This window comes from Anser brachyrhynchus (assembly GCF_964034855.1).
Source record: "Anser brachyrhynchus genome assembly, chromosome: 5".
NCBI classification, from domain to species: domain Eukaryota; kingdom Metazoa; phylum Chordata; class Aves; order Anseriformes; family Anatidae; genus Anser; species Anser brachyrhynchus.
Window position 1 is genome coordinate 61602040 of NC_137699.1, and position 23224 is coordinate 61625263.

The 23224-nt window shown below is 40.4% G+C and overlaps 1 protein-coding gene across 1 annotated transcript in view; it reads left to right on the plus strand.

Annotated features, from left to right (window-relative positions):
- The window catches only part of EXOC5 (exocyst complex component 5), a 28683-nt gene extending 19887 nt beyond the window's left edge, over window positions 1–8796 (plus strand). Inside the window, exons 13-18 of the mRNA XM_080593405.1 lie at window positions 558–666; window positions 1361–1481; window positions 2270–2356; window positions 4850–4958; window positions 5941–6156; window positions 6537–8796. Coding sequence (XP_080449531.1) covers window positions 558–666; window positions 1361–1481; window positions 2270–2356; window positions 4850–4958; window positions 5941–6156; window positions 6537–6725 — 831 coding nt within the window. The 3' untranslated portion in view covers window positions 6726–8796. The remainder of the gene's footprint in view (window positions 1–557; window positions 667–1360; window positions 1482–2269; window positions 2357–4849; window positions 4959–5940; window positions 6157–6536) is intronic.
- The last annotated feature ends 14428 nt before the right edge of the window (window positions 8797–23224 follow it).

Below are 23224 nucleotides of genomic sequence, written 5' to 3' on the forward strand. Positions count from 1 at the left end.
CTGTGATAAATGGAGCTGACGTTCGGTCTGGATTATTTTTTGAGGTATGGTGACAGTGATGGAAGAACAGCCGTGGTGGCTGACACTGAAGGTCCATCTAACCCAGCGTCCTGTCCTCTAGCAGTGGTTAGTAGCAGAAGCTTAGTAAAAGACAAAAAAAAGGCAGGGCGCGTATAGAGTCATTTTCTCCAGGCACCTTCTCCCAGCATCCCGCAGTCTGTGGTTCAGGTGATTACTGAGATTACATCTAGATGCTTGTGTTTTAAGAACTTAATGAATAGCTTCATTGATTTATTATTATTACTATTAGAACCTGTTATATTTTTGCTTTACATAACATCCTGTGGCATATTATCTTCATTTTAACTGTAGATGCTGAAGAATTTGTTGATACTAAACGCTACTCCTGAGTAGTTCTCTGTATGGATACTTTTAATTTAGAATAAAATTCCAGTTACTTTGAAGTATTTGCTATATTTTAAGCTTATCAATATCGAATAAACTTTCAAATGTATGTAGAACTGACCTTTAGGATATTTTTTTCTTCTTCTTTAAAGCTCTCTGATCCGTCTGACTTACCGAAGAATGCTTTCAGAATTTTCTCTATGCTTGTAGAATTCTTATGTACTGAACACATCGATTATGCATTAGAAACAGGCCTTGCTGGTGAGTACAATATCTTTTGAACGCTTCATCTCATTGACCTTTTCGTGCAGACCAACTTTACAGATCATTGCCTTGCCTTATTGATTGGCTTTGTTCAAAATATATTGGCTAAATGAAATTTGGTTTGTGTGTTTGGGAGTCAGTGTTTAATGTCTTCTGAAGTGTTACTTCTACTTGGAGAATTCATGCACAGATGAGAATGTGCTACTGTCTTCAAAAACATTTGTATCGGAGATCTGGACATCAACACTACCTCTATTAATTGTTCTCTGTGCCCTAGCAGAATAACATTTTTATATGAAGGCTTAGTGTTTCACATTTTATAAGAGCTCCAAACATGTTTTTATAGTTGTGCATTTTAAAAAGTGACACTAATAAGAAAACAGCTTGTATTAAGAAATTAAAATTTTGACAATGAGAACCAGTCTTTCCTCAGTGAAAGCATAAAAACTGTGTTCTAAATAAATATTTAAATTGTTTCATTTTGCTTTCAGAAACTTTAAAAGCAAGATATTTCTATGCTTACCTGATATAGCTAAGAGAAGTATTCTATATATGGCACCATGGTAAATTTTTCAAACTCTAAGCCTGTGATCTAATAACTCATGGAAAAATTCTGCATACTTAAAATATCATCATGCTAATTAAAGAACTGCATATCATTACAGTCCTAACGAAACCTTCTTTGCTTTAGGCATTCCCTCTTCTGATTCAAAGAACGCAAATCTTTATTTCTTGGATGTTGTCCACCAGGCCAATACTATTTTCCATTTATTTGATAAGCAGTTCAATGATCATCTAATGCCATTAATCAGGTACCTTTGTTTTGATTGTCCCTTCCTTTTTGTGAATGGTCATTTGTGGTGAACAAAGCAATTTTTTTATTCTTCATCTCAGTCAAGAGGAGTTTATTCTTGGAGTGGTTCCGCTTGATGTTGTGGAAGATAAAATGCTGTAATGGGAGGGGGAGGAAGGGAAGTTAAACTGATCTGTATCTTGGGTAACCAGGGGGAGAGAGGGAGCTCCAAGAGTATTGACAGGAAGAAAAAACGAGTTGCTCTGCAGAGACCTCGCTGCTATGTTTAAGGCCTGGACTAAAGGGTTTTTTTGGTTGCATCCTGGGCTGAGCTGGCAGTATCAGGGCTGCAGAGATTGCTGGGGGCTACATCAGTCTCTGCAGAGGAAGAAGCTCACCAGGCCATGGAGCCACGTGTGAGCTACATAAAAGCTGTATGTTGTTAAGGAGTCACTGGTTGGAATCGCTCAAGGCAGAGCTCACAGATGTTCTGTGAAAAGCTGGGTTTGCATGCTAAGTGTGGCCGGAGCTGGCAGCAGCAGAGAAGCACCGTGTTCAGTGGGCACAATGCTGCCTGAAGTGTCCTGCAGTACTGCCCGTCAGCACTCCACAAGTCCTGTGTGTAGGGTCAGATGGCTTTTAAGGCTGTTGATTTGCTGTTCTAAAGACAGCTAACTCCATCTAAACTAGTCTTTTTTTTGATGGGATGGGAAATGTTCGCACATTTTTGTTGTAATTAACAGCCCCAGCAAACAAATTTGTTTTGGTATTTTAACCTCACTTCTACAACGCTTTATGCTGTTGCAGTTCTTCTCCTAAATTGTCTGAATGCCTTCAGAAGAAAAAGGACATCATAGAACAAATGGAAGTGAAGCTGGATATGGGCATTGATAGGCAAGTAGACATTTAAGCTTTCTGTTAATCACTGGTTCCTGTAAAACTCCTTTGTGATGTATTACTAGTTTTCCTTTTTTTTAAAGGTGAATTATTTCTGAACACAGAATTTATTTCTTCTACCTTTATTCTGCATAGGAAGTTTAGATTTTGTTTGTTTAGAGGGTATATTTTCCTTGGCAGATTTCTGACCTCTGGAAAGATATTACTGACGTCTTTGGTTATGCTGAGAGAGTGCTTTTTATTTTATTTTATAAAATTCAGTTTTATCTTATTGTCTCACGCTAGTTTTTTTTTTTTCCCTTTAAAGGCATAAGGAGTGATGATTGAAATAGGTTAAAGGATTGCAGAATTTCCATAAGGAGCAAAGTTTGACAAAAATAGGTTAGATGACTTGTTTGAATCTGTGCAGTGCTATGGATTAGACCTAGTCATAGAAGTCTGTAGACCTGGAATAATTTTGCTTCTGACATTGACTTGCTTTGAGGCTGTGACTCATTTAAATCTTTTTTCCGTTTCTTCATATAAAAATGAGGGGATAGCCATAAAAATTGTAAATGAAAATCATAGCTGTTCTGCAGCAGGGGAAAGTAACAAGCTTAATGTTAGGAAACCAAACTTGTGTGACTGACTGCCCTACTTTGCTCCAGGAAGCAAGTAGTCTTCCAGTATTTCAAGGATGGTATTCAGCCTAGAACCAGTTACCTAACCTTTACATCGCTGTTTTGTCTCTGCAGTGATGGAAATAAACCTACTTGTGGGAAGTGAGGGCTACTCTGGAAATTATCACTGAAGTTTTTATGAGAATCACTCCGTACTGGAGAGGGATGAGAACAGCATTGCATAGGAAAAGCAGGCATTGCATTTGCGTCCTACAGGGCACTTTCTGCAGAGATAAGGAAGAGATTTGATATAATTTATTTGCAGAGAGCTCAAAGAGTTATTTCTTAAAAGGCATTTTCTGCATGTGGAAAAATAAAGGTGGAGGTGGAACATGTGCAAGTAACAATCGAAGTTTGAGCTGCTCCTGCTAGAACTTTACCTAGAGGCTTAAATTCAAAGCTTGAAATACTTGAAGTATTATTGAGGCTGTATGATTAGTTCTAGCATGCATGGGTCAGTCAACAGCATTAGAATAGTTTGTAGCTGTTTGTGTAATATAACTAATCTCTTAAGAAGTGGCAGTGAGACTTTGGAGAACAAGTCCCTGTTGGAAAAGAGTACATTCAAAGGTTTGTGGATGGAGTCTTCAAAAACATTTAAGCTTTGGCACGTACAAACAAGATTAGCTTTCAGATGAATGTTACGTGTAAAATGTGTTTACGTGCCTGCTTACATGCTGCTTTGTAGTACCACTGATGCTGTTAGGAACTGATTATCTTGTTTAAAGAACTGATCTAGTTTAAAAAAAAAAAAGGCAAATTTCTCAGTGTTGATGGTTTCAATGCCACCCAATCTGTACAAGTCCTACAGCACGTTCTGGAATGGCATTCCCTACAGTTGTCTACCTCTATAAAAGTGATTTACTCTATGCATAGAAAAGAATGAGTTTTAAAGGATCAATTTAGTCCCTCTTTGGACATATGTGGTGTTCTCCTATTCACCCACAGAACTTGACTCCTTCAAGTCCCATAACAGCCTTGACTGTGTTTTTTTGGAGGGGAGCAGGGGAAAGGAGGGAAGTTTGGGTGGAGGTTGAGGGGGGGAAAAAGCACGGGGAGAGACAGGAGGAGGTTCCTGACAAAGGTAGGTGCTGAGACAGGTATGCAGCCTCTCTCAGCTGCATTGGTGTTTGACTTCTGGGTTGTGCTCAACAGTAAACCAATGCCTTGGCCTTAGATAATGTTCTGAAAAAAATATATCTGGAGGGGGAGGAATAAAAGACACTGTAAAACTCTACTAGGCATTTTCGAACAAGAGAAATACCAAGCTCTAGCACAGAAAGAGGTGTTGCCCTCACTCCCCCCCCCCCTTTTTTTTAATTTTTTGCAAGTGTTTTCTGATGCAACGTGATCTAATTCTACTAAACTAAGTGTTTGGAACGCTTCCTTCAGTTGCCCAGTTCCCTCAGCAATGAAGAACGCTATCCAGTTTCTTTGAAGAGCTGGATTTGAATGGCTTACTTCCCTGTTAATGTGTCCACTGTAAAACTAGCTGGTCAGCATGCTGTGTGTTGGTCTTGAAGATACCTAACTTAGAGCAAAGAGGTGTTTGGTTTTTTTTCCCCTCATTCTCCTTTTCTTAACTGCTTATTTAAAATCAACTTTGTCTTCTCTAGAGAATTGCATTGCAACTTCAATCCCTTACTGCTTATAATACATTTGCTTTTAGTATATATTCTATAGATTACAGAAATGTCGGGTAGTGAGGTTTTTTTCTCATCGTTTTATGCTGCATGCTTTTGCATAGAATCACTTCAATATATGTACATATAAAAATCAAGGAAATGAAAGTGTTCTCTTTAAAACCCCAAATTTATTTGTAACTTTAAAGGACGCTGAATTGTATGATTGGACAGATGAAGCACATCTTGGCTGCAGAGCAAAAGAAGACAGATTTTAAACCAGAAGATGAAAACAATGTTTTGATTCAATATACTAATGTAAGTAAACCAAGTTCCAACTCATCCGTATAGCTTCAAATGCACATGAATGATATCAGGTACAGGATTATGTTTAACAAATAGGCATTTGACAACATTTGTATTTGATTAATTTACTTAGCAATTCCATTTTGTACTAAGCAATTGCAAACTGTTCTGGACTCTCTTCCCCAAGCTGAAAAGGAACATTACGAGTTTTGTATCTAGCGTCAGACACAGATCAGTAGGTGCTGGACAAAGTGTCACATTCTTTCCTTTCCCAAGAGGCCCAGATTTAAAACAGGGTTTTTAGCTGATAACTAGTTTCTGAAACTCATAGCTTAAAGCTAATTATCAGATACTCTAGTTGCTGGGTGCTTTTTCCCCTTAGGATGTCAGAAGCATAAGAAAAAATGATGGGTATGGCAAGACCAATTTTTCCTGTAAAATGTTCTTTACCGCTGTATCTGTTGAAATCCCAGACTCCAGGCTGCAGAAATACAGCTCAAGGGCTGGGTTACATTAGTCTGTTGTTAGGGAAATGCAGAGAGGTGTAGAGAACAAATTATTATTAATGGAAAGAAGTAGGAGGACTGCCTGAATACCTGAAGCCAGACGGAAATGGGAAAAGTGGAGCAGTAAGATTGGTACTTTGTGGGAAGAGTGAAGATGGCTGTTAATTTGGGCTTATAATTACTGCTGATGAGGCTTGTAATCACCTTGTTTTCCCCCTTGGTCAAGCATTGCTTAAATTAAAAGCACAAGCAGAAGTGCTCTCTTCTGAACTGACATGAGGTATAACTTAGTGGAATATTGTCTTGCATCTGTCTTTCTACTTGCATTTTTGCCTCTGTGGCAAATGAAAAACTGAATTGTTAATTAGAAAATAACTAATGATGTCATGCTTCAGGAATTTTAAAGAACTTAGTAACTGATGTTTAGCTTATGATCTAGTAGCCACTTTATGAGAACAGGTTTCTAGAATTTATTTATTTTTTTAAAGGCTTGCGTTAAAGTCTGCAGCTATGTCAGAAAGCAGGTGGAAAAGATTAGGAATTCTATGGATGGTAAGAATGTGGACACAGTTTTGATGGAGCTTGGAGTTCGTTTTCATCGACTCATCTATGAACACCTACAGCAATATTCCTACAGTTGCATGGGAGGCATGTTGGCTATTTGTGATGTGGCTGAATATAGGAAGTGTGCCAAAGACTTCAAGGTAAGCTATGTGTATGTTGGCGATGTACAGCCATGTTTCGGAGTTAGATACTATTTTTCACCAGCAGTTTTCATAAGAAGTCCTCATAAAAATACTCCGTTTCTGTTTGAACATCAGCATTTCACATACTGATGTTATATATTCTGTTCCTGTAACGGTAGTTCTTTATCATGTCCTAAAGAAGACAAAAAGCCACAAACTTAGAAAAGCATGTGCCTGTATATATACTTATGCACACATGAAGAAAGAATGACTGCAATGAATCTTCTGTAGGGATGAAGCGTTTTGGGAATCTAGATGGATGTTGTGTTGTAAGACTTAAAAAAGTAGCTTTTATTCTTAATACCCATCTCTTTCTTTTTTTTTTCTCTTAACTACAGATTGCACTGGTGTTACAGCTCTTTGATACTTTGCATGCACTTTGCAACCTTCTGGTTGTAGCCCCGGATAACTTAAAGCAAGTTTGCTCAGGAGAACAACTTGCTAATCTGGACAAGAACATCCTTCACTCCTTTGTTCAGCTGCGTGTTGATTATAGGTCTGCTCGTCTTGCTCGTCACTTCAGCTGAGAGCATGGAATGAAATGTACCTTTGGGCAGTCCTCAGTTAGAAAGCACAGGGAATGATTTCTTACCAAACCATGGTTGTAACTTTTGTGGGATAATGACTGTTCAGACTAAAACAGCAGCCATATTTAGACATGACTATGTAGAATGCGAGCAGGTAAAAATCAGAATGATATCTCATGTAACCTAAAGTTCTCCCACTGATGAATTTTTGCAAAACTACTTGCTACTGTTTGTTTTTTTTTTTTTTATTGGAAACGTTGTGGGAAAGCAAGTGGTACATTGGAAGTATTTTAGTCTTCAATATTGAATTATCAGATACCATTTGTTAGACTTGAACTACAGAGCATAGCGTAGGTAATGGATTACATAGAATAGACCACTGTAAAAACATTCTTCATCAATTTTAATGACTTAGACTTCAGCACAGCTAATCATAATAAAATTATCTTTGATTGGTGTTTCTAAGTCATTTCTTTCATTTAAAATGTTATCCTGCTCAATGTAATTTCTTGCTCTAATTAATTAGTTTGGAATTTCTTTGAGGTGTAGAAGTGAAAGGAACGCTATCCCAGAAAGATGTAATTTATTCATTGTGTAGCATCCTGAACAGAACTAAAGTGGTGAAAAGATTTTTAATTTTTTTTTGTACCTAATAGTCAAGGGCCCACTGGAATATATTGGGGTTGTATGACATTCTTGTTTCTGTTTGTTTGATATTGGCACACTGAATTTTATATATGCTTCTAAAGTAAATGCAGCTGCCTTGTCAAATGCGTTCTTGCTACAAGGCAAAGGTTCACGTGTTTGGGTTAATACAACTTTTTCCTGTCTCTTGTTTTGTATGTAAATAAATTCAGATTATAACAAGTGAAAGGACAAAATGTAGCCCAACTGTTCATTTGTATGTGGGAGGAATGGACGGCAGCTCTAGCAAAAAACCTAAAGGTAAAATTTCTTGTGCTGAAGGTAATTGATCCTCAGTGCCTGAGCAATATGAAATGGTGAAGTGTGCAAAAGCTTCTCTTCCACTGCTCTTAATTTCAATATTGGAGACAGACTACTTTTAGGTCAGTTACGTTCCAGCACTTGTTGAAGGTGCCTCTGAGATGGACCCAGAGTGTGCATATAGTAAACGGAAGCAATGGCGTTGTTTGAAACATTTGGGGTGGCTTTTCCACAAACAGTTGAAAATTGTTGTGAATAGACCTTTGTTCAGAATAAGTTCATGTGGAAAACAGGTTGGAACCGCTGTGGTTTGTGTCTTCAGCCTGACTTGCATCATCCTTGAACAGATAATCTGTAACACTTCGTTTTATTTCTACAGTGGGCTCAGCATATATTATGAAAACTTCTTTCTTTCCCATTGTTAGAGCAGCATTTCTATAAATTTACTTTATTGGTTGGTCAAATAAAATTATTTTCCTCTTTTGTTAATGACTTCCCAGGTGTAGTCAATATTGACAGACTTGGTTGGAACTTCTCTTGGTTAGCTGAGTTTCTTCTGCTTCATTTTATATTTAGCAGAGCATTATATCGGTAAACAAGAGAATGGGTGCCAGACTTTCTCAAAGTATTCTGTGAGACTGGCTGCTTTGTTGAGCTGCATAGCTCTGTTCCTTGGCCATGGCAGAGCCACAAAGAGGTTTGGACACTGGAGGAGGCACATGCTTGCACTGCTGCCATTTTTTTTTTCAAAAGCTCTGATGTGAATTCAGATGATACCTCTCTTACCTCTGTAACTGAAAGCCAACAATTTTAAGGCTGTGGTTTTATTAACCAATACAAAATCTTTCTACAAAAAGTGTCAATTTGTAATAAAGACTTAAGAACAATGAACATCATTGTAAGATTGCAGATCACAGAAGTGCTTCAGAATTTGTTGTATGATTGTTTTATTTTAAGGTTGTATGAAATGTATTTACCATATTTCTTGCTTTATTAGCTGTGTTTCCCATGCATATGCTCAGTGCAATATTCTCATTATGCCTGTTAACAGGAGGCGGCATAAAGTAGGTGAATACTTAAAAACATAGATATGTAAACTCTTCCTCAATAAAAAGAATTTCCTCCAGATACTTTTTTCATTTCATTTCCACGTTCTACAAATATCTTTATACTCAATTGTAAAAAACCCTTCTATTTAAAAATAAAACAAAAAAAGAATAAAAGTAACTTTACTGACCAAATTTATCACTGGTGTGAGCTTTCCCTTTCCCCTTTCCTTGAAAAACCTCCCCAGGCACACACACACACACACAGTTTCTATTTCGAGAGAAGACTGCGTTGTCAGTAAGTTTACTTTGCAATACAACTGGGATCGGGATGGGGCAGGGAACTGTAATTTTCACACATTTTTAAGTTTAGAGCTATTATAGCGTGTAATTTGGGAAAATATTTCCGCTGGTTTCTGAATACAATAAAGTACTATCCAAAAATACAAATATGCATTTTAACGCTCATGTAATGAAGTAAAGTATTGCCTTCCTAATGCTCGCTCCTAGAACATTGGCATTTAACAGGCTGGCAGCCAAGTGGATGCCTGAGAGGAGGTGTGTGAATGTGTGTGTAATTATGTTGTCTACAATTGGTGAAAATGGCTTTGCAGTAAACTGTTGTAGGCTGGAAAATAAGCTGTGTTTTTAGAAGTCCTATAATTTCGTAACATTATTTGGCGTTGTATAATGTTCGCGTGCACACAGAGCACAGGGAGGAGTTGGTGCTCTGTCACAATACTTCTCAGTGCAAATGAAAATGAAATTGGGAAATGGAAGTGCTTGGAAAAAGAGAAGATCTAGATATTTAGAGTAAGAAGTGGAGACATTAACTAAAAGGATATGGAGAACAAGCATTTTTAAATGAAGTAGCGTGGCACGTGGAAGAAGGAGGTTAAAATGTGATTAATAGAAGCCTGGCGTACACATCAACCTGTGAGAATAAGCAGGATTGGAATTAAAGTCTGTTTTTCAGCTACATCCCCATCCTGAAATGAAGCGAGCCTCCAGAGGAGGGGGACTGGCTAAAACGCTTTGCCTTGGAGCTGCTTGTTCATCTCGAAACCATTGGATTCAACAGCAAAAGGCTTTCCATACTCGAGTGTCAATCTGCTCTGAAGGACAGGTAATAATGCTGCAAACGTGAGCTCTGCTTATTTCTGCCGTGAGTAGGAATGCTTCGGCAATGTGCAGTCTGATTGGATGGAAGGAAAAATTGCCAGAGTTGAGCTTCTTTTATTAATTGTATTTTTATTTCTTCCAAGACTGCAGCGATCCAGATAATGCTAAGTGGCTGACTTGAGAGCTGCACAGTATTGATGGGGGCAGGTCTCTTTAATCTCACAATCAATAAGAAAACTTGGTTTGGATTTTGTTTTCTTTTTTTTTCCTCTCAGCTTTCACTAAGTCACTTTAAATGACTGGTTGCTTCAGCGTGTGACCGCCACAGATAACAAATTTCTGTTGCCCAAGGAGGAATTCTCATGAGCTGTCTAGCGCTGGAGTGTTGTGACTGAGTGTTATCTGAAACAATTGCTCCATTTCTGTAGGAAATGTGGCAAATGGGTGACAAAAAAGCTGCATCTCGTGAAGTGCCAGGAAAAGGGAGGGGCCTTTGGTTCCTTTGTGGCTCCAGGTGTGCATTGGCCTGCTCTTCAGAAACCCTTAGTTCCAAATTTCTTAAGGAAATTTCTTAAGGTACATGCATGGCAGTAAATCTAGCTTACTCAGGTGGCGTAACAAATTCCAAAAAGGAGTGGTGCTCTTTGGATTATTATTATTTTTGTTGTTGTTGTTGCGGTAACTGTCCCATTTTGGATTAGCACCGGAGTTAAACTGGTCACGGACAGGAAAACCAGTCCAGGCTGAGCTGCTCGTTCCTTCTCAGTGAAGGAAGCAGATCACGACAGTTGCTCATCTAATTTCAGATGCAGGTAACGGCTCTGCTTTGTACTTCCTGGCTCCAGAGCAGCAGGGAGGATAAACCAGCTCTCCACGCCAAAAGCTGCTCTCCTAGAGGACATCTGAAAGGTAGGAGTATCTCTCCTGCCCTCTTGTTCTGCTAGATACTGGCTTCAAGGCAACATTTCCCCAACCCCCACTTGTAAGCAGAGGCAGATTTGTGTCTTGCTATCTGCATTGGAGTATTTTCTCTCTGGACATCGAGGGGACAGGCTGGCACATTGTTTGGCTTTTCTTTCTCAGTTGTTTCTACACCTGTTCAAAGGAGCGGAGGGAGGGAGATTGCCTGCCCAGTCATGTTCGCTGCTTAGCTTGTCTTTTCTTTTTTCCTCCTCTCTCCTAATTTCTTTTGGTGGCAGGAGATTTCTATACTATGTCTTCTGCTTATCTTTGAGTGGAGAAGCAGCTGTGTTTGCCTGTCTTCTTTTCACTTGTATGGGGCACTGCTTATCCTGTGTCAATACAGCCTTTAGTCTATGTGGAAGCCCTGCTTTCTACTTTTATTCTATTAGCTTTACTTCTCTGTGTCCTATTTTCCACTCCAGATCTCTCAGGACTGCAGTCCGTTCCCCAGTGTCACAACATTACCAGAGAGTAAGTCCTTTAACTTTACAGCGTAGCTTCTAAAGACCCCTACACGCACTGCAGTGGTAATTCAGCTAATTGTAGCCCGGTCAGTGGAGGAGTTTGTCTCCCTTCCCCTTTATCTTGCTACCTTCCCCATATTCCATCACCTCTGCGGGTCAATGGTTTCAATATGCTCTCCCCTACTACCTGGCTGTGCAGTGCATTATATGAGATATTTCATGTAAGGGACCAGCAGTGGGGAAAAGGTGTCCTGCATCTCCAGTGCCCACTAGGTAATGTCCAGAAAAATAACAGGAGATTTAAAGTTGAGCCCTGTCTGAATAGTATCTTTTAAAATGGCTTAATAAACTAAAATGAAAAAAAAAAATCATTCTTGAGTGTCCAAATGTCTTGTTTTTAATAAATTCTTCATAGTGATTTGAGATAAAAATCAATTTGGGACTTCCTTTGGGTGGTCCTAAATCCTGCTTATCTGTACGTGCAATTTCCCCTCTAAAAATGGAGGGGACCTTGGAACAGAGGCTGCAAAAATGTCCCCGTGGCAAGCTGTGGCAGTTCCTACCCTCACCATGCTCAAGCCTGTCCTTGTCCTGCTGACAACTCACCCCTGAGGGAAGGGTCAGCGCACACACTCCTTGCCTGCCCTCGTCCTCCCCATCTTGTGTAGCCTTGGTACAGAGCGATGTGAGGCCTTTGTGTCACCTTTGTGTTGAAGGAGAGACTTTGGTTTGTCCTTCCTAGGCTGTCCAAAGGGTCCAGTAGCTCCACACTACATTTTGTCATCCTTGCAGGGCCAGAAGTGGTCTCATGAGACACTTAGCTCCAAGTGCTGTATTGTTCGGTTCATCTTACAGTACGTGACATTCTTTGAAAGCTGGTGTTTTCTTTCACTGAAAACCAAAACGGTCTCGTGAGGCTGCTGGGGCCAGAGCGTGAAGAAAAACAAATGGTATTTGGGGATCGTGGTGTGTGAAGGCCAACAGGAATCGTGGCAGCACTGGCTGTTGCTGAAAGCTTTGGCGTGCGGGTTTGTTTTTCTCCAACCTGGATTTTGGCAGGGCTGGAGGAGAGGAAGGACTAAGAGGCACAGGGCCTTTTGGGTGTGAAATGGGACTCTAAATCCAGGCTGTTTCTGCTCACAGTCTGTTCTTTCCTCTCTCTGTCGTACATCTGCTTTTCCCACCTCGACCATCGGCCTGCTGGGGATAGGAGCTGCTCTTCCACCAAGTGCCCAGCCTCCTCGAGGCCACCTCCCTGTTTGAAAAGAGAGGTGAAGCTGGGGAGGGGTGAACCCCCAGCTTGATTCCTCGCTGGATAAATGCACGGTAACAGAACCAAAGCAAGGTCAATAACTCCCGTTGGAAGACGTGGTTACAGTTCAACTGGCAGCACGAGCCGAGGTGAAGGCAGTCATTTTGTGGTGTTTGGGTGTTGCAGAGAAGCCAGCCGGCATGAACTTGCGCGTGAAGCATTTTTATAATGTTCATTTCGCTGTAAACAATTCATTAAAATAACTTGCTAAGTCTTCGGCAAGTGGATTTTTGAAGGTTGCTCATTTCACTTATCCACCCAAAGTCAATTTGAGTATGAATATATAACATTTTACTCATAATAACAAACAACTTCAGAGAAGAGACATTTATTCTGGAGGCAGAGATTCGAGCTAGACAGCAATGATGCATTACAAATATATAATTATTTGCACTAATATTTGAGCAGGTGGAATGGATTAGTACATGGTCAACATTACACTGCTGATAACATGTATTTTTCTATATTAATATGTACTGTGCAACATGTATTAAAATTGTCAATAATTCATTTTAACAGAGATAGCAATATTTATATTGCTGTGTTCTACAGACAGCAGAGTGAATTGTTAAAATGTGCAAAGCTGGGCTAGATTTAACTTAACTTTGTTTCCCTGTGTGTGTTTTTAATTTCTCATTAAAAATAAAAAAAAAATAATAAAAAGCATCCTTCAAGCTAGAAAGATTTTTGCTCTTGTGTGGAATTTTTTATCCAAACCGCTTTCACTCCTGCTCTCCCAAGCCTGGTAGGAAACATCTTGAAATGAGACCTCCAAGGCTCAATCCGTTGTATTAATACTGGCATACAATTTTAGGTGCTTGATAGGTGGATTCCCAGTGGAGATTTTCCTGAATTATTATTTTATTATTTTTTTTTTTTAGGACCTGTTTTTGCCTTCTACCATGTAAACTGTTGTTTTTTCCTCTTAATGTGTTTTCCTTCTGGAAGCCTCTGAAGGCAAAGATAGCCTGTTTAGCCAGTGAACGTCTCTTTTTACGAAGGAGGAGCGAGAGGAGAGGTCTCTCTGGCCCTTGTTAGCACTGGCAAACCCCGCGTTAAGCAGAAAGCGTGACGTGGGTTGAGCCACTAAGTTTTAGAGGCATGTCTCAAGTCATGATGTCTGCAAGTGTTTCTTGACAGTCACTTTGATCTGAGACCTGTTCTGGTGGTGTGCAGGCCTGGGGCAGGTGTCCTGTTCAAGAAAAAATGGACTTAGTTACTTTTCCCTCCCAGGGATGTCTGTCTGCAGGCAGGCAGCTGGGAGGTGAATGCAACAGCAGAGTTCAAAGCAGCCACAATCCATGCATCCATCTCAAGACACTAAAATGAGTTCCCTGTCCAGCCTAACAAAAGTTGATTTTCAACCAGACCAGTTAATCTCTATTTTTGTGTCGTGTTCTTATTATTAAGAAAGAGAAGTCTTGCCTAGCTGTTGAGCAATAACTTGCTCTGTTTTTTTTTTTTTAAATGCACAATTTTTATTTTTTTTATTTTTCCCCCTGTAATGGTGAAAGCCTTAAATAGTAATTTAGAAGCAGGGCTTGAAGTCCAGGCCTTCTGAAGGAGACCAGAAATAGCCAGCTTATGTTCACTCAAAATATAGGGTGCCGTGCCAAATTCTCTGCTGGTGTGAGCAGCTGTAACTTTGCCAGCTTCAACGAAAATATCAATTTTTACAAGTCCATAAGCATGTTAGACACATACCTTTGTCTCTTCACAATTAGTTTTGTTGCTTACATAGCACAAGGCTTTCTGTAGTACATAATCCAATGCCTAAATATAGTAATTCCAATGCACTTGAGATCAATTAGATTTGTACTTTTAAACTCAGTTTTGTCTGTAAAGATAATGTTATATTGCTGAAGGGATTTGGTATTTAAAGTGTCTGAACAAGTCTAAGTGGCTCTTGGGCATTATAATTTTTATTTAGCTGCTTTTAGTCCAATCACTAATCGAATTAAAACCTACCATGACTGGTGTGTAACTCGGAGAAGACGGTGGAGCATGTTTAGCTGATAGCACTTAATTTGTTGGTGGGTTAGGTGCTGAGGTGCTGCTTTTGTTCACAACAACAAAAGCCTTTTTTTTTTTTCTGAAAATGGAAAAGTAGGTGAAAGTGCTTTCTGGGGGACAAAAAGACAAATCCCAGGTGCAGTAGGTGGTAGTCTCTACAGGGATGGGCAAAGATCCTTTTCAAGTCTTTACTCCACAGAGGTGCTCCGCTTTAAAAGAAATTCTAAGGTTTTGATAAATAACAGTCCTGTAAGAGTAGTATTGCGAGTTGTGTGCATGGAGAAGGAGAAGGGTGGGAAAGAGCTGTCAGTTTCCCTCTAGGACACTGTTTACGAATGTACCCTAGGATCAGACCACCGGAGGGAGAATGCCTTGTACAGCAGTGCTATGATCCTAAATGTAGTTTGTTTCCCATTTAAGACACTGCACATGTGGAGAAACCCCAAGCTCCTCTTTGTGCCACTTGTAATTCTATCCGTGTTGGTGTTTTCAGTTCAGACCCACTGTATGAGATAATGAACGGGAAGGTGGGCAGTTCTGTGTTTTGTTTCGTGTAAAAATGGTACGTTTAGAAACGTTAGGGGCCTAACTTAAAAAGAGAAGGCAGAAAATAGTTCAACGGGAGTGTTCGGTGCTCAACTATTCACTCATGTTGTGAGGGCAGAAATCGACAGCAGTATCAGCCAGGGCAGAGAGTTCATCTTGATTCTTTATTTCCAGGACTGAATAAAGTCTTAATCAGGCTCAGGAAATGCCTGCCCTTTACTTTTAGAAACTTGTCAGAGTCTGTCAACCTGGTTTAAAAAACTGTGCAAGTGATATGTTGTGCTGTTTCAGACGCTCTTACACTTGTCTAGAACTTTGGAGTGCACTTTCTATTAATTTTTAGTGCCAACAAATTGCTTCATGCCAGAAAGATGAGAAAAGGCTGACATTCTTGAGCAGAGCTCTCTTTATAAAATAGATGTAGAAAGGTCTAGATATCCTGAGGAAACAAGGAGAGAGTGGCATAACATTCCCCTAAATTTAAAATAATAATAATAAAAGTTATTTTGGGATGCAAAACTATGTGGATTCCAAGGGGAAAATGTAATGAAGCCAGTACTGTGATGAAATAAGATTATGGAGGAGAGCAATGCTAGAATGGAGCTAAAAGAGGCGAAAGTGGAACAGTTCTTAAGGTACAGAAACACCATCAGGCATGGGTGTCACTGAATTCCCTCTCTGTGACGTTAAATATGTAATATGTTAGTTGTATAGGCTTGATACAAAATGGACTAAGAGAAGAGAGCTATTTCAAAGTCTGCTTCATCCTGGCATTTAACTCAAGTAGGACAGCTGGTTTGCTTCCTAGGAGTCTCAGCTGCTTCATCAGTTATACAGATAGCAAGGAATTTGTTTAGAGCAGCTTAAATGAGATGCTGAAGGGGTAAGGTTGCTTCAACTACTTGGAGAGGCCAAGAAAGCCTACTGATCCTTGTTGTTTTTACACCTGAAGACTGTCTGTCATGAATTCAGCCCTTTCAGGTTGCCTGGCCCATTGGATTTCCTTTTTCTCTTGAAAATGGAAGAATCTAGAGGTGGTTTCCTTCTGCCTCAAAGTCTGCTGATAGAGAACGGAGAATATAATAGCAGGCAAACACCGCCTTTCAGTGTTCATTAGTTATCTTTACGAAGGCTGAACAGTAGCTCTGGCTGCTATGGCATGACATTTCTTATGGATTTATCTCCCAGTGACAGTGCTGTGTGAAAAGACACGTTAGTGTACATGGTGATGCAGGCATGAAAACTGTGCTTCCCAGGTTGCTTTGATCTTGGTCTCTTTGGTGATCTGAAAGCCAAAGGATGAGTTTTTTTTCTGGAGTGGCTGTTCTGTTGCGACTGATGAAGAAAACGAGCAAATGGAGGAACAAGAGGAAAGAGGTTAAACTGGACAAAAGGCTTGGACTGAAATCTGAGAGACGCTTCCTTTATTCCTCTTTGCTTTACTCTAAACAAGTCTTTGATTTGTTTAATCTGACACTGGCTAACTTCAAACAGAATGAGTTTTCTTCTAGCTTGGTTCCCTTCTGCTTGGCATCTCTCCGCTCCCACACCTGCTGGTGCTTGGCAGAGAGGAACAGGCCCTCTGGTTTCGCTCCCCCTTGGATCCCATCTCTGCCTGCAAGAGTGACAGCTGCTGTCTGACCATTTGGTCGACTGGTGATTGTGCATTTGTCTAAGGCTGTGCAATGAGGGACGATGCAAGTTAGACAATCTACAGATGCCATCCGTCTGTTCCATCACCATCTCCTCTTGGAAACTGACTTTCTTCCATTATCCTTGGAAGTTTGTTTTCTGGATCTCTTCTTCCACATCGAACACAGTTAACTTTCCTTCATAGGTGGAGTTCTGCAGTGCTGGTCCTGTCTGACTTCTCAGGCTTTTTCTTAGTTTAGAGCTAATCTGGCAGTCTGTTGGGGTGCACCTCATGTCTGTCTGCTTCCTGCAGGGCTCTGTTTATGAGCTGCCCTTGTATGTCCTCACTACTGTTACCTTCTTGCTTTCCTGGAGCTATCTTTTGGCAAATGCTTGTCAGGTTGTAAAAGGAATAAAAATGATGCTGTGCTTCCCAATGTCCCAGCGACGCTGAAGAATTAGAGATATTTTTTTTCCCTATGCAGAAGGAAATGGGATTTCTAACCATCATAGTTGCTCTTTTCTGTGGTATGAACTATGAATTATAAAACTTTTTCTTTTTTGTCCTGTCAAAGGATCTAGCCACAGGAGAGCTTCCTGAACTTTTTTTTTTATATATATAATTTATTTTTTTAACTAATTCCCTGAGGTTAGGGCTTTGAGAGTCCATAAAAGTAAAGGATACCTCCCACATCAAGGAGAAATTATTTATCTCCCTCTGAGGAAAATCCTGGGTTTGGCTGGACATCCTCTCAGATGTCCAGTCTCTCCTAGGGTGCTTCCATCTGACTTGCCATTCTCTTTCGAATCTGCCTTGGGCCTACTTTACCTGGAGACAGTTTTGATCCTCAGCGCTCCCTTCCCTCTCTCCATCCCTCCTCCCAAGCCACCACGCACTCTTCAGCCAAGGCACATTTGGCAGAATAGACAGGAACTAGTCCAAGAATAGGATCTTCATCAGTCAAGCAGTTGCTTGTCATCTTGTCCCCTCCTGATGCACAGGTGGCTTTGAGCTTCCCCGTCTGGCAACACAAGAGGCAACTGCTAACGCAGCCTAGTTGATTCAACTCAACAAAACCAAAGAATTTGGAACGACAAGATGAAAGATCACCTTTTTGTGCTGTGGTACCCTGAAGGCAGGCTTCTTATTCTGCAAAATCTGGGAAATTGTGGTTGATGTCAGCACTGATGGAATGAAATACAACTCCTGTCCAGCCCAGCCCTTGTCGTGCTTCATGTTTTAATGTTTGATAGTTGGTTCATTGAATCCATATTTGTTTTCTGTACCCATGAGAGTATGCCAGAGGCTTGCTGTGCCAGTTTGTCACAGGTGAGATTAATCTTTATTTTATTTTTTGTTTTGTTTTGTTTTTGTGTAGTCTAACCTTTAAAATGGCCACTTTGGCTGTACTTAGCTGCATGGCAGGTGTAGGTCTTATGGTTTATATTCCTAGGTATATCATAAATATGGAACAATTCAGATTGATAGGGAACTCAGAAAGTCATCTGGTCCTACTTTAAAAGCAGGGTCAATACTGGATTCAGGCAATAAATTGCAATACCTCTTTTCTTTCTGTCTGCCCAAGTGCAATCCAGTGCTATGCTTCTCTCCAGCTTTCTGTCCAGGTGGTGAGCGAGAGAGACTTTACTGGTCTGTGTTACTGGTATTCAGGCTAGCTCAGGTATAGTTTGTGTGAAAGGCAGTCCCTTTTTATATATAAATAAAACATTGGTTTAAAGCATATTTAGAGGAATAACTCCTTGGTTCAAGAAGAAAAATAGACATTTTTGAAGTTCTTAGACAAGGAGGAAATTATGAAACACTTCCCCAAGTATTTTATCCATGTAAGTTCCTGATTCTTTACAGGAAGCTTTTTCTTTTTCTTTTTTAAATTTAATTTAATTTAATTTTTTTTTCAGATCTCTGCTCTTATTTGGTCCTATAACAATTTCATAATGTGGCCTTCATCTGAGGCTGTAGGAGCATCGTTACTAATTTCACTTTACGGTATGTGAAATAGGGAAGGTGCCTTACTTGTAACCCAAGCAGAGAAATAGTTAAGTATCTTAAGCTGTGTAAGCAAAAAAAAAAAAAAAAAGAGAGAGAGAGAGAGAGAGAGAGGGAAAAGTTGCCAACATATTTTTGACAAAAGACAGGAAAATGACAGGCTGTTTGGGGTATGCAAAAAATTTTTCCTTTCATACATATTGACAGCCAGAGGGGGGTTATTATTGAGAATATGGGTAAAGTTACTGCCAGTTTCTGCTGGTACTCATGTTTAAAAAGAAACTATGGAAACCAGGAGTAGGAATATTAATTAAGTTCAAATTTGGAATGCCTTTGCCAGGAGTGGCTGCATGAATTCAATGAAGCAGCCTGTTGGGTTGCAATTCACTACGTTGTTTGCAATTTAATAGAATGCTGAACTTTTCATAAATTAACATGTTGTTTCAATAATCTGATTAAAAGGTTATATGTTGATAAGATTAGCCTTAGCTGAGTTTTTTCCCCTTTCTTGCTTAAAGAACCAGAGTATATTTTCTTTAATCAGTATGCAGTCATAAACTGTACCTTAGGGGCAAGATCACTGCCTCATTTAGATTGTGCAAGTGCAGAAGAAGTCAGTTTACACCAGCTGAGTATATGACCCTTGTCCATGGTTTCTGGTGAGCATCTTAATTATAAAGATATACCAAAAATTTAGATTTTGATGAGCTGTGGAAGTTGATTTAATCCTACTTTTTATAGAATAAGATAGCAGTGGTGATACTTGATTTTCTTTCAGTTTGTCTTTTTCTTCCGTATAACTTGACTACTTCACATCCCATATGGTTAGGAATGTTACAAATGTGTGTGTGTAAATATACACAGAGAGAGAGGAAGAGACACAAACTCATGAACAGATGTAGGAAGAAAACTTTGCTTGTAAAGGATCACTTCCTAGGACACTGGAGCAACTGCGAGTAGGCTCAACACTGCAGCCTCCATTTCAGAAACTTAGGTCCACCAAAGTGACTAGATGTTCAAATCCTGTTGTTTTAAGGGTCTTTACATGCCTGATTTAATGAGTTTGTGCCATAACGTGGCATACCTTAGTGCTCTGCAAGCATTAGCTGGGTCCACGAGGATGATGCAAGTGGTGGGATGTATGTTGCTGACTGGTGCCCCACAGAGCCACAGGTGGAAACACCTCCAAACAAAGTGGCAGGTCCTCAGTTGTGTAGACAGCTACCTTCTCTGCCCACTTCCTTCTGTGCCTTCTTTTTTGTGTGGATTTAGCCACATTTGAGTCTCACTAGTGCTTATGTGTCCCTCTCTCTATATAACTTGAGCGTGCAGGTACATAAATTGCCATGACAGTTGTTAAGTGCAATTAAACTTAAAGTTAAGTGCAATTAAACTCAAGGAAGATCTGAATTTTACATCAAGTATGGATAACCACGTACCTGATTGCCTGGAAAATGAGGTATTAAGTGGTGATTTAAGGACCAAGCAAAGCAGCCAGCCACGGCTCCCAGTTTATGATCCAGTCCTGAGCTCAGTTCACTGAGCTATCATACACGTCCAGCACTAGCATTTGTTCACTGATCTCCCCCTTCCGTGGCCTTTTTTGACAATGGAGGAGAGACTTTGAAAGTATCAGCTCTAGCTCTGCAGAACTGTCTTGTAGTTCGACCAGAGAACATGCAAAGATGGGCAGGGGACAAAATAGGAAGGCTGAGAGTTTGCTGTCTTGTGTGCAGAAGAGCAGGTGGAGTTATCCATGGGATGCTGCTCAGTTTTTAGGAGTACAATGAAATATGTTCCGAGTAATTCTCTCAAAACCCTTCAAGTGAGAGGCAGCGATTCAGGAAGGCTGCCAGTTTTGTATAAGAATAGGGTAGCTGCTTTGGTTTTTAACTGCCTTACATCTTTGTGATAAGAATGGTGACTGTGTTCAGAAAGCACTTATTAAGCCAAAAATAACCCCCCATTTTTCTGTGAAAAGCGAGTTATAAATATAATCACAGTCAGCAGTAGATCTCAAATCTAAATTGTATGCTTTGCTGAGACTTTTTTTTTTCCCCCTAGACAGAGGTTAGCAGATGGTAAGGATGCACTTCCCTGAGACGGTAGAAGGGAGGCAGTCTTGCTTCAAGTAATGCTATTTCTGGGCGATAATCCAAAATGCACAGTAGGCAGAAGTTAAAAGGAAGTGCTTGCTTTTAGGTTTTTAAACTATATCCCTTAATCCTGGGTGATGATTGACAATCATGATTTAGAGTACGAGGTGCCCCTTTCTAATCCGGCAAGTTTGATGTTATTTGCGTATCTAGTATGGCTTTATTCAACTAAAACTAAATGGGAGCCTGTGCAATTGATGCCACATTTCAGAGATGAGTCCTGGACTGGGAGTCTATTTACAGATTAGTGGATACACAGTATCCATAGTACTCGCCTTTTTTTAATGTGCCCGTGTGTGTAATTTAAAGACTCCAAAAGGCGAATTTACAATTAAAATGTTTCTTGCTGGGTAAGAATACTAGTGGGAGACTTTTTACATAATTTAATTCACCGTGAAGGGAAGCAATATACAAGATTATATTAATCCTAGTTTGATAATTATAGTAAAATAAGAATACATGTTTGTATTTAATAATGATGAAAAAAGCTATCATTTGTTGGCTTTGTGGTTGTGGTTTTTTATTTTATTTTTTTTTAACATTACAACATATGTGCTTGATCTTCGTTTCAACAGAAATGCCTTTCTCCTTGCTGAAGTTTGCAGTAAGTGAATGTAAAATGAAGAGGACAAAATAGTTAAAGAACATTTGCCCATGGTTTCTTATTTGTAAAGGTGAGGTGGCACGTATCTTCTGTGATCAGGAGCTTTTAAATCCATTTTGCTTAAAGAAAAAAAGTAAAAGATGATGATACATTTGAAATGGCAAATAGAAGATGCCTTCAAAAAAAGCTGGTGTGACTTAAGCGTGTAAAGCTTTGCAAAATCTTCTGCATTTTGTAGCTTTTACTGTTGATTTGCCAAATACAGGCTAGCTAAGATGCACACTCTTGCTGATTAAAGCTTGGCATGTATATTTAGCATTAATCACAAGCAGCTGTGTTGGAGGGAAACCTTCTTTCTAGCCAGCCAGATTATATTAGATTAAAATGATCCATATGTAAGGTGTTGCAATACCTACTACTGGGGCAGGAGGGAAATCACATTACACTTGCAACTAGATTAACACAGGGATTGAGCTGACAAATAATTCTCTCCTGCTTTTTATTTTGTCAGGTGGGAGAAATAAAGTGTTGCTACACCGGTGAACCGCCTCAACGAGGCATGCCTCTGGAATTGCTTTGGATGTGCCCGCTGGTTCCTCAGGTCAGCGGAGGAGCCCAGCAGAGCCCGGTGCTGTAGGATATATGCCTGTAAACCCCAGCTACACAACCCCGTCTGCAGGGAATACAGCTGCCTGTAAACTGCAATGGGCCGATTAGTGGATGATGTTGGGTGCATAGTTGTGCACCTCGGATGCTGCAGAAGCCGCTTGTCAGCTGGCTGAGGGGGGAGCCCGCTGCTGGGACGGTGCCTAGGGTGGCAGGAGCTGAGAAGACAGGCTGCACTCGATCGCAGTTCAGTGCATGGGAGGGTGTGCTACCGTGAATGGGGTGTAAGCATGCACTGCATGCTTGCAAAACTCATCTCTAAAGGCAGGAATATTGTCCTTTGTGGCTTGAGACTGTCAGTGGAGGGGGACAATATGTGATGTTTTCTGCAGTGTCTTAGAGAAACAATAGCTCAATCAAATATTGCACGGGGCTAAGGAGTGGGGAAGGGGGGCCTGAGCTCGATTTGCATAATGCCAGCACTGGAATTTGGCTGCCAGCGGGGCAGGAGAAGGCAGGGGGCTATAGAATTCACTCCTGGTTGTGAATAGCACTGGGGGCTCCATGCTGAACTACTGGGATGGAGCCGTGGTGGGCCTGGGCATGCTTCCAGCGTGCTCTGTCGCAGAGGAAATTCCTCTCTTCAGTAGTTTTGTCTAAGCAAAGAAGACAGGACCAGGATCCTGTTTATCTGGGACTCTTGAGGAACCCGTCTATGTTGTCATCTTGTTACATCTTTTTTCCCTAACTTCTAATGGCATCAGATTTTGGAACAGCATTAGTCTCTCTCTGAATCAGGCTTAAGGCAGTGTTCTGGCCTCTGTTCCCATGCTAAGAGCACCTCCTTTCAAAATTTCTGGCCTCATGCATTGAATGTGAGGCTCCTGCTCTCATAAATTGAAAATCTTGTACACTTGCAGAGCAGTGCAGCCACCCCCTCCTGCTCTCCCACCCTGACTGCCACCTACAGCTGTTCTGAGGGAAGGGTCTTGGAGCATGAGGAAAGGCATGGTGCTGTGCTGCAGCTTGGTCATGTTCCCCCACAGCATCTTGCACTCATATTATGGGGTTGCAGCTGAGCA